This window comes from Entelurus aequoreus, linkage group LG12 (assembly GCF_033978785.1).
Source record: "Entelurus aequoreus isolate RoL-2023_Sb linkage group LG12, RoL_Eaeq_v1.1, whole genome shotgun sequence".
NCBI lineage: Eukaryota > Metazoa > Chordata > Actinopteri > Syngnathiformes > Syngnathidae > Entelurus > Entelurus aequoreus.
The window spans coordinates 37322073-37339269 of NC_084742.1; the positions used below are offsets into that span (position 1 = coordinate 37322073).

The window sequence follows — 17197 nt, forward strand, 5'->3', positions numbered from 1 at the left end:
AATACACTACATTGTAGTTCAAATAAGAGGATCCTTGTCAGTTTAATAGTGCACACAGTAAAAAAAAAAAGCCATCACTTTATTTAGTCAGCGAAGTAAACAAAGTGCTCCTACCATGAATGTCGACTGTATGCAGGGAAGCAAAAACCTTGTTTTACGGAAAGAGTTTACAAGCTCGCAAGATGGCACCAATTTTAAAAAAAAAAAAAATGTAACAAAACAACTGCTTTAAGCTACAACAGAAGTGCAGTAAACTATGTTATTGCATCACACTGTCCATCGAATGCACTGGTATCTAAAGTGCAGCCCAGGGTGCATTTGCTGCCATGACTCATTTTTTATTGGCCTGCAGCACACTGTAGGAATAAATAATAATAAAAAAAAAGGGAATAGGTGCAAGGTAGAGACACAAGCTGTATTGTTGATACTGATTGATTGATTGATTGAAACTTTTATTAGTAGATTGCACAGTGAAGTACATATTCCGTACAATTGACCACTAAATGGTAACACCCAAATAAGATTTTCCACTTAATAACTAAAACAACACAAGGCTTTGTCTTTAATTAGTTATACACCCAGCAAAAATATAAATGTAAAACTTTGTTTTGCTCCCATTTTTCATGAATCAGAATTAGAATACCTTTATTGTCACTGCATGGAAACAACGAAATTGAACAGCAATCCAGCTCAGTGCTTTTAAAACAACCTATACAAAATACTCTTAAGACAACAAACAATAATACAAATTTTAAAAACATAATAAACATTTTTAAAACATATTGCACAGCAGATCTCTATCAGAGTTAAGTAAGTTAATAAAGTGGTGAGTGTTCAGGTAAGTGCAGAGTTTAGGGTAATAACAGCTCTAGGATAGAAACTGTTTTTCAGTCTATTTGTCCTTGCTTTGATGGTATGAGGGCAAGAGTTCAAGCCAGTGGTGACCTGGGTGGGATGAGTCCCTGAGGATGCTGTTTGTTTGGGCTACACACAAATAGCTCAAACGTTTTGTCTGTACACAAGAGGCCTGTTTCTCTCAATTAGTATTCACAGATCTGTCTAAATCTGTGTTTGTAAGTGTTTATTCTTTACCGAGATAATCCATCCCTTCTAGTGATGTACGTGGCATATCAAGATGCTGATTAGACTGCATGATAGTGCACGTGTGTGCCGTAGGTTGGCGGCAATAAAAAGCCACACCAAAATGTGCAGTATTAGTGTATAGGGGAAGTTTGAGGGGGTCAGAAAAACAGTCAGTATCTGGTGTGACAACCAACGTTCCCTCTAAGGTGCGCGCCTGCGCAATTGCGCACCGCTCACGCATCCTCAGCGCACAGAAAATATATGCCGCGCAGAAAATCAAAAATCCCATCTGAACTTTAAACAAAATAAACACATTACAATGTATTCTGTATGATTTTGCAATGCAACTCTGTGAGTGACAGGTGACAACAAGAGTGGCCCCAATGAATAAAACAATCTTTGTCAACACAATTCAATTATCTGTCGAGACGAATTCCATCAATCACTTTATTGAGCAAAACTGTTTGTAACCACACCAAAAACATGAGTAAAAAAACTTTTATCTATAAAAACTGGTAATTTTCTGCCATACAAACCAAGCTTAAACCAACTGTGTCATCCGTCGTTTCAACAGAAGCCGCTCGCTCGCTCACCTGCACCAACACACGCACTCATGGCACTTAGCCATTGCTGCGTTTATGGCCACAAAAAAAGTCGGACAACCCCAACGTCACACAATGTTTAAATGCCAGGTTGTAACACCGACTCTTCAATCAGATGTGTGCTTATTTTACTGCCATTTATTAAGAATGTTAATCTAAAGATATTATTCTTGAATATTGTCACTAGATTTCATAAATGCTAATAAAAAGATGTATTTTACAGACAGAAAGTTACAGGAACTAAATGTAATCTCTGAAAGGGGTAACATTTCTTTTAAAGGCAGGACCCGCAGCCAGACATACAATACTAGCACATAGGTCATGAAAAACATGTTTTTTTGTTATTGTCATTGTAAGAGGGCAAAATCACTTATATCAGAAAATTATTTTAATAAAACATTTAAATTGTTATGATGTCAGGTTTGGGACAGGTGTGACGCTGGTGTGGCCACAGTGTGCACGTCTGATGTTGCTCACATGTGCTCCACTGAATGCTCAGGGAGTTTGTGCCTTTGCTCACACACATGAAAAATTAGAGGGAACATTGGTGACAACCATTTGTCTCTGACACCGTATGCGCTAATCCTGGGCATCCCGAACATGCGCAGTAGGTGACATGTCTAGTGTCAGTTGTGAGCATGCTGCACCATGCATCAGATGACAGGAATGATGTACAGATCCGTGGGGCCGTGCATTATCGTGCTGCAGCGTGGGGTGATGGTCGTGGATGAACAGCACAACAGTGGGCCTCATAATCTCGCCAGGGTATAAATGTATGCAAAATAACATCAACAAAATGCACCTGTGTTCGATGTTCATAAAATGCCATATGGCTGTACTGTGCATTTAGCCTTTCAGATAATCAAAAATATATGAGATGGACTCCAGCACAAGCGGTAAAAAATGGATGGATGGATATATCATTATGAGAGTGGCAGATTATTTCCTTATATTTCCTTTCATTTTTCAAAGGCGCCTCTGCTTAGATGTAATATAAAGTATATTTGTAGATTTTTCCAGACTGCTGATCGGAAGGTCGTGAGTTCAAACCCCGGCCGAGTCATAACAAAGACTATAAAAATGGGACCCATTACCTCCCTGCTTGGCACTCAGCATCAAGGGTTGGAATTGGGGGTTAAATCACCAAAATGATTCCAGAGCGCGGCCACCGCTGCTGCTCACTGCTCCTCTCACCTCTCAGGGGGTGAACAAGGGGATGGGTCGAATGCAGAGGACAAATTTCACCACACCTAGTGTGTGTGTGACAATCATTGGGACTTTAACTTTTAACTTCTGGTTCAAGGAGTGACATCCTTTTTTGGAGCAGAGAGGTACTTTAGTTAGTAGCCTTATACGGCCTGTGGAGATGGAGTCAGCTCATAAAATACCTTTTATATGTAAGACAGCTCGTTTTATTATCCGAGGTGTTGCTTATGCTAGGCTCAGTCATGGCCATGTGTGGTTATCAAGCAGTGTTCATTTATTGTTGCATGTTTACCTGTCAAGTCCATGCAGGGATTCCTTCCCTAACACAGGGAAGAGTGCTGTCAGTGGCAACATGGTCCACTTCACTTCTCCTTATTTTACCACCTTGTGTTTTTGCAATAAACTGCAAATTGAAGATTTTTGACCGGTGTAAATGTATTGTTTGTTTTTTTAATTAATTGCATTGTTTTAATTTGTACACGATTTATGGAACATTTCTGCCAATTGAAACCGTCTTATTAATTAGCCTAATGAACCATTTTATGGGCGGCGAGAAGCAATTACAGGGCAGCAAAAGCCATCCATCAATGGAACAATGCCCTTTCAAATGCATGTAATATGAGACACTCCACATTATAAGACACACAGATAAAACGTTTGTGTATTTTTTTAGAGAATAAGTGTGTTTTTGTCCACAGGTAGAAGAAGGCAGTCGCGCTTTCAAGGCCGGATTAAAGGAAGGAGACGAGGTGGTGTCGCTGAACAAAGAGCCGTGTGCGAGGGTCACCCTTTTACAAGCCCACTCCCTCATGGACACGTGTAGTAACTGCCTGCAGTTACTTATCAAAAGGTATAGAAGATTGTACGGCGTAAGCAGCCACATCATGATGATTTTCTACCGTGCCATTGTAGAGAGCATCATTAGATACGGGATCACCTCATGGTTTGGCAACCTAACCGTTAAGCTAAAAAGCAAACTGGCCGACATGCATAAAACGGCAATGAAAATCGTAGGGAGGAAAGAATATGAGCCTATACAGAGCATCTATGAGCAGGCAGTTAGGAAAAAAGTTAAGAAAATGATTTCCAACTCACAACACCCACTCTTCCCTGAATATGGAACCCTGCCATCAGGGAGAAGACTCCGGGTCCCACTATGCAAATCTAACCGCCTTAAATTATCATTTGTCCCAGCCTCCATTAAGCTGACCAACAATGTGCAATAGAATGTTAATACATAGGTTAGCACTTTTTTAGCACATAGCACTTTAGCACATAGCACTTTAGAACATAGCACTTTATCCATGAGCTCTAGTGCAATGCACACTGGTACTTTATCTATATCTCCATACTGTAGATTTTATGCCTACATCAAAGTGCCACCTATGTCTATCAAGCTCCATGTTCTGATGTTTAAATGTTAGTTGTCTGGTTGTGGTTGTGTCTGTGCTTGTGTTTTTGTTCTGTTGTTTTTGTGTATGTTAAGAAAGCAATGTTGCACTGTGCCCAAGACAAATTTCCCCGCGGGGACAATAAAGTTGAACTTTGACTTTGACCTTGAAGCTCAATAGTGACTCGACATTCCCTCAAAATGTGTCAATGATATCATGTTAATTTACAAGCATGGACAAAGCACATGAATTTAATTGATACATAAAAGCATATCATAGCAAAAGCCCCTGTACAATGTTAACATGTATTTTGTGGCCATGAATGGCATCTGATTGACATCAGTGCAATTTGATTGGATGGTATTTATGGCTACGCTGGGGCAACATTAATTATTATTATCATAATGTACAAACCCCAAAACCAGTGAAGTTGGCACGTTGTGTAAATCGTAAATAAAAACAGAATACAATGATTTGCAAATCCTTTTCAACCTATATTCAATTGAATAGACTGCAAAGACAAGATATTTAACGTTCAAACTGGAAAATTTTATTTTTTGAAAACATTAGCTCATTTGGAATTTGATGCCTGCAACATGTTTCAAAAAAGCTGGCACAAGTGGCAAAAAAGACTGAGAAAGTTGAGGAATGCTCATCAAACACTTATTTGGAGCATCCCACAGGTGAACAGGCTAATTGGGAACAGGTGGGTGCCATGATTGGGTATAAAAGCAGCTTCCATGAAATTCTCAGTCATTCACAAACAAGGATGGGGCGAGGATCACCACTTTGTCAACAAATGCGTGAGCAAATTGTCCAACAGTTTAAGAACAACATTTCTCAACAAGCTATTGCAAAGAATTTAGGGATTTCAAAATCTACGGTCTGTAATATCATCAAAAGGTTCAGAGAATCTGGAGAAATCACTGCACGTAAGCAATAATATTACGGACCTTCGATCCCTCAGGCGGTACTGCATCAAAAAGCGACATCAGTGTGTAAAGGATATCACCACATGGGCTCAGGAGCACTTCAGAAAACCACTGTCAGTAACTACAATTTGTCGCTACATCTGTAAGTGCAAGTTAAAACTCTACTATGCAAAGCCAAAGCCATTTTTTAACTTTATCAACCCAAAAAGGCAGCTGGCTTCGCTGGGCCCGAGCTCATCAAAGTTGGGCTGATGCAAAGTGGTAAAGTGTTCTGTGGTCTGACGAATCCACATTTCAAATTGTTTTTGGAAAGTGTAGACGTCCTGTCCTCTGGAACAAAGAGGAAAAGAACCATTTGGATTGTTGTAGGCGCCACGTTCAAAAGCCAGCATCTGTGATGGCATGGGGGTGTATTAGTGCCCAAGGCATGGGTAACTTACACATCTGTGAAGGCGCCATTAATGCTGAAAGGTACATACAGGTTTTGGAGCAAGAATGTTGCCATCCAGGCAACGTTATCATGGACGCCCCTGCTTATTTCAGCAAGACAATGCCAAGCCACATGTTACAACAGCGTGGCTTCATAGTAAAAGAGTGCGGCTACTAGACTGGCCTGCCTGTAGTCCAGACCTGTCTCCCATTGAAAATGTGTGGCGCATTATGAAGCCTAAAATACCACAACGGAGACCCCCGGACTGTTGAACAACTTAAGCTGAACATCAAGCAAGAATGGGAAAGAATTCCACCTGAAAAACTTCAAAAATTGGTTTCCTCAGTTCCCAAACATTTACTGAGTGTTGTTAAAAGGAAAGGCCATGTAACACAGTGGTAAAAATGCCCCTGTGCCATCTTTTTTGCAATGTGTTGCTGCCATTAAATTGTAAGTTCATGATTATTTGAAAAAAGATTTAGTTTCTCAGTTCGAACATTAAATATCTTGTCTTTGCAGTCCATTCAATTGAATATAAGTTGAAAATGATTTGCAAAACATTGTGTGAATGTGAGTGTGAATGTTTTCTGTGTATCTGTGTTGGCTCTGCGATGAGGTGGCGACTTGTCCAGGGTGTACCCTGCCTTCCGCCCGATTAGCTGAGATAGGCTCCAGCGCCCCCCGCGACCCCGAAGGGAATAAGCGGTAGAAAATGGATGGATGGATGCATTTTGTTTTTATTTACGAATTACATAACGTGCCAACTTCACTGGTTTTGGGTTTTGTACATTATCCATCCATCTATCCATCTTCTACCACTTGTCCAGCTCGAGTCAGACAACCATTCACACAATCACATACATTGTGTTACAGCCTCGTATGGATCCCAAAAAATGCTGAGGCGGAATGTTTTGCAAGCAATAAGTCTTCCTCTTTATTGCGAGGGCACTCAAAAGCAGACAACAGAAGGCGACGGTGGCATAAACAAGTACGCCATGAAAATAGGAAACAAACCAAAAACATGAACTGGGGCGCTAGGCAAAGCTAGAAATAAAACTGGGTAGACCTCAAACCCTTTATTAATTGAATCGATGACTGAATCAAAATAAAAAATAAATAAATATAAAAACAATATAAAAACAATATAAAAATAAATATGATTAAAAACAATTTTAAAGGGTAAAACCAATAAAAACCATCCATCCATTTTCTACCGCTTGTCCCTTTTGGGGTCGCGGGGGGTACTGGAGCCTATCTCAGCTGCATTCGGGCGGAAGGCGGGGTACACCCTGGACAAGTCGCCACCTCATCGCAGGGCCAACACAGATAGACAGACAACTTTCACACTCACATTCACACACTAGGGCCAATTTAGTGCTGCCAAATAAAACAATACATTTCAAATCTAAATGTAAAAACACAGAGGACCACACAACTCACGCTGTGTTAAAAGCCAGAGAATAAAAGTGGGTCTTAAGACGAGACTTAAAACACTGCACTGTGGGAGCAGTTCCAACATGGAGGGGCAGAGTGTTCCAGAGCTTAGGGCCGACCACAGAGAAGGCCCTGTCTCCCCTGGTTTAAGCCAAAATGTATGAACCTTATGATTTGATGCTTTGACATTGTTTAACACAAGTATCCAACATTGTAACAATATTTATAAGTCAAAAGACAAAAATCCTCTTCGGTCCCTTTTAACAATATACACAATACAATTTATTGAATCGAAAATACTGAAATTCCACGACAGAGTGAATTTGAAACAGCTAAAATTATGCGCAAACCAAACTACAATCTCCTACCTAAGAATGTACAACAATTCTTCTCAATGAAAGAGGAGGAATATAATATTGGAGAAAAATGTAATTTAAAAAATGTGTATGCACGTACAACACTAAGACCTTCAGTATATCGGTATGTGGAATTAAATTATTGAATGGATTAAGCAAAGAAATCAAAAAACTCTTCAAATTTTAAGTGTTTACAAAGTACAAAGAAGAATAACCATGATAAGCATTCTGAATTTATTTCATCCATCCATTGATTTTCTAGATAATTTAACTTATCTCACCATATAAAATATAACTTACTTCACTAATTATTATTTATTTATTTTTACTGTTATTACTTATGGAGTATATTGTGAATAAATTGAGAACAGGAAGTGAACAAAAGTTTTAGCAACTGCTGTGTAAAGGAAAAGGGGTAGGATTAAAGAAGCTCTGCTTCTTCCTACTTATTTTCGAACATGTTAAATAGAGAAACTGGAAATTGTAATGTATCATGTTGTATGCATGCATGTTCCAAATAAACACAAACTCAACTCAACTCAACTCAACTCAACTCAACTCAACTCAACTCAACTCAACTCAACTCAAGTCTACTCAAAACAAAACTAAATAAAATCAAACAACAATATTAAACTAAACAATACAGCAAATCTATACAACAAAACTAAACTAAACAGAACAACACATTTTAACTCAACTTAACAACCAAACTAAACTGTGCTAATATAAATTCAACTACACTAAACAACAAAACTACACTAAACTAATTTAAATAAAAGTAGACTAAACAACAAAAATCAACTCAAAGTAACTGCAGAACTAAACTCAAGTCATCGAAATCAAACTAAACCAACTAAACAACAAAACTCAACCCAACTACAAGACGACTGAACTAAACTAAACTAATGTAAACCAAAGTAAGCCATACTAAACTACATTTAACAACACAACTCAGTTTTGAAAATACTGTAAAAACAACACCACATAAGACAATAAGAGTAGTATATTACTCTTCCCTTTTGATTTAATTGACGGAGAAATTCAGAAAAAATATTTCTAAAAACAACTTTTTTTTTAATACACAATCATATTTCATTGTCACACTATTGTCTTTCATCAAAAATAACACAAAATTATATGTTTATGAATTAGGATGCATGCCTAATCATCAGAGACATTTAAATAAATAAGCATGTAAACATTTAATTTATTTGAGTATTATACATACAGTATACATGTGTATTATAATACATTTAAAAATTTGTTTTTTAACAAACAAAAAGTATGTGAATAGTCCCCTCTCCACATTATACCAAAACCTTTTCATCCAGTCATATATGCAAATTGCTAAGATGTTCATGTTGCTGTTTTCTGTGACAGGTCTGTGACAAGTGAAGCTTTAACAAGCTGCCCCATAAAGTACAGTAGAAACAATCCAAGGGAGATCCACATAGCCGAATCCCAGGATGAATCGTCTGATGGCGACCAAGGAATCGGGGGCGTCCCTGTAGATGTGGACTGTACCTTTCTTGGAGGTGCCCGTGGCATCGTAGGAGATTGCTCCACCAGAGGGCCCACCATCACCACCACAAAGGAGGCGCCAGCCGCCATTCGAAAGCCACTGAGCCACCATGGAGTCGTCCAAGGGACGATATCATCAGCATCAGCAGGGAGGAGCCTGGGAAGCTCCCAGAGCAGAGCAGAGGACGGGGGAGGTCCTTGTGAGGGTCCTGGGTCTTTTGGAGTTGCTTTCGAACTCCCTTCAGATGAAGGGACACCCGCAGAGGAAGAGGAGGAGGATTCTGACCAGGGGAAACCCAACAAGCACCGGGCAAAGCACGCCAGTGAGTACTATTCTCTAAAGGGTCATTTGATGACACGTGAATGCTTGTGCGGCCTTATTTGACTTAGAGACGTACAATTTATTTTGAAAGGCAAAACTGTAGACTCCCAAGGTTTTTTTTAGGCGAGAGGGAGCTAAATATACCCACTGATGACTGCAGAAGTGTGGCGCTTTGACAGACACCAGCATGTGCATGTGCTGCTCAGGCCGTTACCTGATCCTCCTCTCAAATCGAGCTAAAAAAAAAAAAAGAAGAAGAGTCAGGACGCTCACTCCCACCGTTTGCAGTCCTTGCCGCCCTCAGGTTAGTCTTGAAGGAAAACCTTGAATGCTTTTTGTTCATTGCATGGCTTTGATGTCTATGGTCATTTTGGAATTCATTGCAACCCATTTTTAATCCTGCTGGTTTAATGTAGTGTGTTCTGACGGTATTAGACACGGGTCAAAAACGTCCTTTATTGCTTTTGCGGATGTATGAATTGCAAATGAGGCTAGTTTATGGGTGTCATTTTGTCACATGACTGCATGTACGATTTGTGTTCTAATCCTACTCCAAAAATGCTTCACATTAAAGGGTGACAATTTGTCAAAATGTGTTGCCTGTGGTATTTTCCCCGAATACACCACATGGCAGCGCTGTTATTGAACCCCCAAGTTTGACCCCATAAGTAGGATTGACTTAAAATTTCTCACACCCACTGAATGGGTGTGGATTTTCCTACAAACCTTTATAATATGAACAAGCACCTGTTTGTAAAATTTGAGCAAGATTGGTTGAAAAGCATGGCCACCATCATGCAAAAACGTTTTTACAGGGGCACCCCCAGGACTTAACAACTAATTGTCCATATGCTTGTCCAATGACAATTGCACTTTGAGGATGTCTGTATTACATGTATGACATGTCTTCCAAAGCATTTTTAACACAACCCATAGTCGGCACCACAAATGTCATGTCTATATTTCCTCCTGGTGGTATTTTTGCTGTAATAACTTTTAGGACAAGCTGTCAACCAAAGCGTTTACCTCTCCTCTTCTCTCAGGGCTCAGGCGTAGCGAAAGTCTCTCAGAGAAGCAAGTGAAGGAAGCCAAGTCCAAATGTAAGCGGATCGCCCTCCTTCTCACTGCCGCGCCACTCAACCCCAACAACAAGGGGCTGTTGATGTTCAGGAAGCACCGGCAACGAGCCAAGAAGTACACCCTTGTGAGCTACGGCACCGGCGAAGACGAGCAGGACTACAGCACAGAAGAAGACGATATTGAAGTGGAAAGCCGTCAAAGTGGAATACATGTTTTGGAGTTCACACTCGCAGCACAGGACCGCACCAATTTAGAGAAGCATTTCCGGAAAGGTGGAAAAGGTGTACTAACCATCAGCCTCCAGGATAAAGATCTCCTTGGGCAGAAGAAGATGACGGACTGTCTACCGGACACCAAGGGAAAAGGCGCTCTCATGTTCGCCCAGCGGCGCCAGAGGATGGACGAGATAGCTGCAGAGCATGAAGAGCTCCGGCGCCAGGGAACTCAAGTAGAAGGAGCGCAGGAAAAGCAGAAAGTGGCAGAGCCGTCCTATATACAGTCCGCCACGGAGGACCACGCATATATGGACGTGAATTTACACCAGCGGCAGCAGTATCAGCAGTACCAAGAGCAGCAGTACTACGAGCAACAACAGCAGTATCAGCAGCAGTATCAGCAGTGTCAGCAACAAATGCATCATCAGGAGTTTTCTCAGAATGGCTCAGTGCAACACCAAAACAGTGAGATTCAGAGTTCTTTTAGCAATCGTACCGCAAAGCCGTTTTCAGTACAAAACATGGCCGCCACTCCTTACTCTGCCACCATGAGTGGTGCTGATCAAGAGTCGATGGGTTATGGAGAGCACATTTCCTCCCGCGATGAGCGCATTTCCACGCCAGCCATCAGGACCGGCCTTCTGGATTCCAAGAGAAGGAATGCCGGCCAGCCGATGTTCACTTTTAAGGAGGCGCCAAAGGTATCACCCAATCCCGAGTTGCTAAACCTTCTTAACATGAGAAGGGATAAGAAGACAGGGATTGAATTGGGAGCTGAGGAGGACTTCCTGAGCCTGGGCGCAGAGGCTTGTAATTTCCTGCAGTCTGCAAGACTCAAATACAAGTCTCCTCCACCTGTGGCCCCCAAGCCCATGGTTAACCCTAGCACCGCTCCACAGATTGACAGCCAGGACATGCCTCAGCAGCATGCTGAAAATAGTGCATACCCACCTGCTGCAGCCCCCACCGTAGAGACCACCCCATCTACAGACCAAGAGCCAAACTCTGTTGCCCATGAGCCCTCTCTCCCTCAAACTGCAGAGGATCAACAAACATGGCCTCCCTCAGTGCCAGAAACACAACAAATGACACAAGTGCAAGAGAGGAATGCTCAAGCCAGTTCCTCACCACAGCCTGAGCCAGGAAGAATGTGGGATTTAGCTCCAATACACACAGCTGCCCAACAATCCACAGTTGGATTCCAGGTACAGCAGCCACAGGATCTACCTCCAAGTCAATCCCCTTCTCAACCACAGTGGGTGACACATCAGACTACTCCGAGCAATGTCCAGGCTCAGCCGCCAGCAGCCAATACTTGGCAGACATTTTGGACCCAACCAGAGCAAGCACAGCCACCTCCCCAACCATCTTGGAGTCCGCCTCAAAAAACACCACAAACAACCCGGACACAAGATCCACAAGTGCAACCCACCTGGGGACAACCACAAAATCTGATGCAGCAGCAACAGCAGTCTTCCTGGGAACAGCCTCCGCAAGTACAGTCTCAATTGGCATGGACGCAGAATAAAGCCCAAGTTCAGCCGTCTTGGGTTCAGCCAGAACCATCGTGGGGTCAACCTGCACAGCATCAGGCTCCACCACAAGACTGGCCGCAAAACCAAGCACCAGATAAACACTGGGTTCCCTCTCAGCCGCAGCAGCAACCTCCCATTGATTGCTGGCCTCTGTCACAACCTCAATGGCCCCAAGCAGCCCAACCACAGCCTCCAGTTAGTTTGAATACTTGGGCCCCAGCTCCTGCCCAGCCAAAATGGACCCAACAGGCTCCAGAACAGGTCCAGCATGCCACTCCTTCATGGGGAGTAGCTCAGGATCAGGCCCAACAACAGCAACCTTGGTTTCGGCCGACTCATCCGCAACCGTCACCACAGCCCACCTGGCAATCTCCGAAGCCTCCACCGCAGCCTCCAATGAATGCATGGCCTGCAGCTCAACCTCAGACCTCCATTAAGACCTGGGCACCTCAGTCCCAGCAAAAACCTGAAATCAACACTCACCCCTCGCTAAAACCTTGGCAACACAACCGCGGCCCTCCTCCACCCCCACATGCTCCGCAGCGTACCTTTGCCATGGGTCACAGAGCTTCCGCACCTATAAACCCCTTGGCCACAGTCTTGAACCCCTCGTCTGCCGGCTCGGCTTGCGAGATGCCAGTAGTCAAGGGAAAAGGTGCCGACATGTTTGCCAAGCGTCAATCTCGTATGGAGAAGTACGTCGTGGATTCGGAGACGGTGCAAGCCAACAAAGCGAGCCGATCGACATCGCCCGCTGCTTCCTTACCCAATGAGTGGAAGTATACCCCTAATGTACGTGCACCACCTTCTCGGGGTTTTAACCCTATTCACTCCCCTTCTTATCCCCCAGCTGCATCAAAACAACCTCCTTCCAGTGGCCCCTTGTCCAAATCAAAGAAAAAAGGCAAACCTGCTCCAAAGCCACTCAATGTTATCGATGTCATGAAGCATCAACCTTATCAGCTTAGCGCCTCACTCTTTACATACGGTCCTGCAGCAGAGACCACCAACGAACCCACACCTAGCTGTCCACCTCCTAGCCACCTAGTACCTCCATATGAGCAATTGACCCCAGATCAACCAGCTGGGACCTTAAGTCCTCTACCCCCCCAACAGGCTAACGGGTCCATGCAGCCTGTGACGCATGATGGAACCTACCCTCAACCTCTTTCTGATCCTTATCAACAGCCTTCAGGTGGTCCCGACTGGGCAACATACAACCAACAACCCAATCCCCAGTACCAACCCTGTCCGGCCCCCTACCAACCAGCTGCTAGTCCTCCTTATCTTTCACCTGCTTACCAGCAGCCTCACACTAACATCTATCCTAGCTTCCCAGTAGCTTCCCCGCCCGAATCCACATCCGGGGGCAACCCTGTCTCGGCCCCGAAACCTAAATTTATGGCGAAAAAAAGCTCAGCTCAGGTTTGGAAGCCCACTATTGTTGAGAAAGAGTGAATCTGGTGGGATCGTATTATGTTTATAGGAAGGATTCATGTCGTTTTGAAGCTTTAAAGTTCAAAGAATGTAGAGGGCTATTACGGATAAAATAGGACAGACTAAAGAAAAACCAAGACAGATGATTCTGTTTTAACGCTATGTAAAAACAGGAATATGTAGAATTAACAGAAGCAAATGTTGGAAAAGTGAAAAAACTATGAATTCTCAGACTGTGGTACAAGTTTCCACAACGAGAGGGACAAGCGGTAGAAGATGGATGGATGGATGGATGAATGGCCTTGTCTGCGTATTGTAATTTTGATATTGATATTGATAAAAAAGTAATAAAAATGAAAATTCCTTACAAAATTAGCTGAAATGTAATTCTAAACTGATCTTTACATTACTTACCTGCAAGTACAAGCGGTGTGTTCAAAGCTAAAACCGTGGGGGGAGGGGGGTTAACTGTGATACTGAATACTTTAGAAAGGTGGTACTTGGTGTAACAAAGTTTGACAGCGCTAAAAGCATCAAATGTAAAAACAATTTTTCTAAATGTTAGTAAATAATAATAATAATAATACCCTTTCATTACTTTACTGTCTTTTGCCCTGCAGCACCTTCGTCAAGTGAATTTATTTTAAGCTTATTTTTTTCCTGTCAGCTGTTGCGTCATGCCAGGTGTTATATTTAAACCGAGGTTGACACATAGGGAGCTTAAATTTCAACTTGAGCCAAAACTAATCGACCATGTAGCTTTACCTCTGCAATGGTCTTCATATGAATAGATGTAATTTATTTATGTTTGGATTGTGGCTTCTTTTGTCCTTTTCTCCATTTGCTTCCTCCTATATGTGTTTTTTTTTCTTCACAGTGCACTTTCCTGTATGCCATTCACTGCAGTGCCATTAAAACAATGTTATCCTTGTTTTGGCCTTTTCTTTCTTTTGTTCTCTTTTCTGCATGCTTTCTCCTTGTTTCATTTTCCCATGCTCTTTCCTTGTTTACACCCTGTGCTATTCTATATTAATTATATTTTTAACAAAATATTTCATCGAAATACAAATTTAGCATACTTACAGTTGTATGTAGAAAATACATTTTGATTATTATTTTTTGCATCTACTGCATACCAAATATGTACCAGTCAAAAGTCTATACTTCTACATTGTATTCAATGAGAAAGTGTCTAAACTATTGACTAGAGCTGTACATTCCTGAACTTTCTACCTTGTTCTGTAAACAGCTGCAAATACAACTATAGTATGACAAAAACACAATTATTATTTTCATTACAACTATTAACAAATACAGCAGAAAATGACGACTAAATCTACAACTAACAAAGATAAATGAACACTGAAAACTACCACTTGAAAAATAATAACCACAAACACAAAATGTATGGAGAAATCATGTAATAATAGATTTACTTGACAAATAATGTTTATCCAGTTGTGGTCAAAAGTTTACATACACTTGTAAAGAACATAATGTCATGGCTGTCTTGAGTTTCCAATCATTTCTACAACTCTTATTTTTTTGTGATAGAGTGATTGGAGCGCATACTTGTTGGTCACAAAAAACATTCATGAAGTTTGGTTCTTTTATGAATTTATTATGGGTCTACTGAAAATGTGACCAAATCTGCTGGGTCAAAAGTATACATACAGAAATGTCAATATTTGATTACATGTACTTGGCAAGTTTCACTGCAATAAGGTGCTTTTGGTAGCCATCCACAAGCTTCTGGTTGAATTTTTGACCACTCCTCTTAAAAAAATTGGTGCAGTTCATATAAATTTGTTGGTTTTCTGAAATGGACTTGATTCTTCAGCATTGTCCACACGTTTAAATCAGTACTTTGGAAAGGCCATTCTAAAACCTTAATTCTAGCCTGATTTAGCCATTCCTTTACCACTTTTGACGTGTGTTTGAGGTCATTGTCCTGTTGGAACACCCAACTGCGCCCAAGACCCAACCTCTGGGCTGATGATTTTAGGTTGTCCTGAAGAATTTGGAGGTAATCCTCCTTTTTCATTGTCCCATTTACCTTTTCTCCTCCAAACATATTGCTGGGTATTGTGGCCAAACAGCTCAATTTTTGTTTCATCTGACATCACATGAACAAAAATAAGACCTTCTGGAGGAAAGTTCTGTGGTCAGATGAAACAAAAATTGAGCTGTTTGGCCACAATACTCAGCAATATGTTTGGAGGAGAAGAGGTGAGGCCTTTAATCCCAGGAACACCATTCCTACCGTCAAGCATGGTGGTGATAGTATTATGCTTTGGGCCTGTTTTGCTGCCAATGTAACTGGTGCTTTACAGATAGTAAATGGGACAATGAAAAAGGAGGATTACTTCCCAAATTCTTCAGGACAACCTAAAATCATCAGCCTGGAGGTTGGGTCTTGGGCGCAGTTGGGTGTTCCAACAGGACAATGACCCCAAACACACGTCAAACGTGGTAAAGGAATGGCTAAATCAGGCTAGAATTAAGGTTTTAGAATGGCATTCCTAAAGTCCTGACTTAAACGTGTGGACAATGCTGAAGAAACAAGTCCATGTCAGAAAACCAACAAATTTAGCTGAACTGCACCAATTTTGTCAAGAGGAGTGGTCAAAAATTCAACCAGAAGCCTGCCAGAAGCTTTTGGATGGCTACCAAAAGCGCCTTATTGCAGTGAAACTTGCCAAGGAACATGTAACCAAATATTAACATTGCTGTATGTATACTTTTGACCCAGCAGATTTGGTCACATTTTCAGTAGACTCATAATAAATTCATAAAAGAACCAAACTCCATGAATGTTTTTCGTGACAAACAAGTATGTTCTCCAATCACTCTATCACAAAAAATAAGAGTTGTAGAAATTATTGGAAACTCAAGACAGCCATGACATTATGTTCTTTACACGTGTATGTAAACTTTTGACCACGACTGTATGTTTGACGTTCTCCTCAGCATTCTATCTCTTGTAATTATATTTTTAACCACAAGATGGTAGCATTGCACTTCATGCATGTGCTGTACAAGAAGCTCATTTGGCTTCAATATAACGTTTATATTCATGCATAGGGAGGGAAAACTAGAACTCATATATTGCAGCCACATATTAACTAAAAAAAATGAATTTGTGGTTTTCAGATAACTGGGAGGAGCTACTCTCTTTCCCCCCCAGCCAGAGTGTTCTCCACAGCCTATCGTCATCCAACCCAGACATCAAGGCAGATGTCCTCCTGGAGGGAGAAGGCCTCCAAACCACTCACACCGTGGGAGGCCGCATCCCGCCATCCGCTGGGTCTGGTGGATGAAGCCTTCACCGTCCAAGATCTTGAGCAGAGCCTGGCCGCCAATGTTCGCCTGGCCGCACAGTGCAGAATGGTCCCAGAGCCGCCGCCTCAGTGGAAGGCAAGGGAGACCTACCAAGCCCCGCAAAAACCCTTCGGTCACAGTAGAGGTGGCGTCTCCAGTGATGGATACGGTTCCTTGCCTCGACAGTGGCAGCCTCGACAGTGGCAGCCTCATAGGGCGCCATCAGTGGGGCAGCAAACATACAAGTCTGTTTATGGCACAAAATATAGTTGGAAGCAGTAGGACACACCTTTTAAAACATTGAATTAGTTTTATTTGCATGCCTTAATTAA

General features: G+C 41.8%; 1 protein-coding gene across 1 annotated transcript in view; it reads left to right on the plus strand.

Annotated features, from left to right (window-relative positions):
* Positions 1-17161, plus strand: part of LOC133662174 (synaptopodin-2) — a 17818-nt gene extending 657 nt beyond the window's left edge. The window contains 4 exon segments of the mRNA XM_062065921.1: positions 3590-3741; positions 8815-9278; positions 10321-13532; positions 16698-17161. Of these exon segments, the coding sequence (XP_061921905.1) occupies positions 3590-3741; positions 8815-9278; positions 10321-13532; positions 16698-17147 (4278 nt within the window). The 3' untranslated portion in view covers positions 17148-17161.
* Positions 17162-17197: the final 36 nt, after the last annotated feature.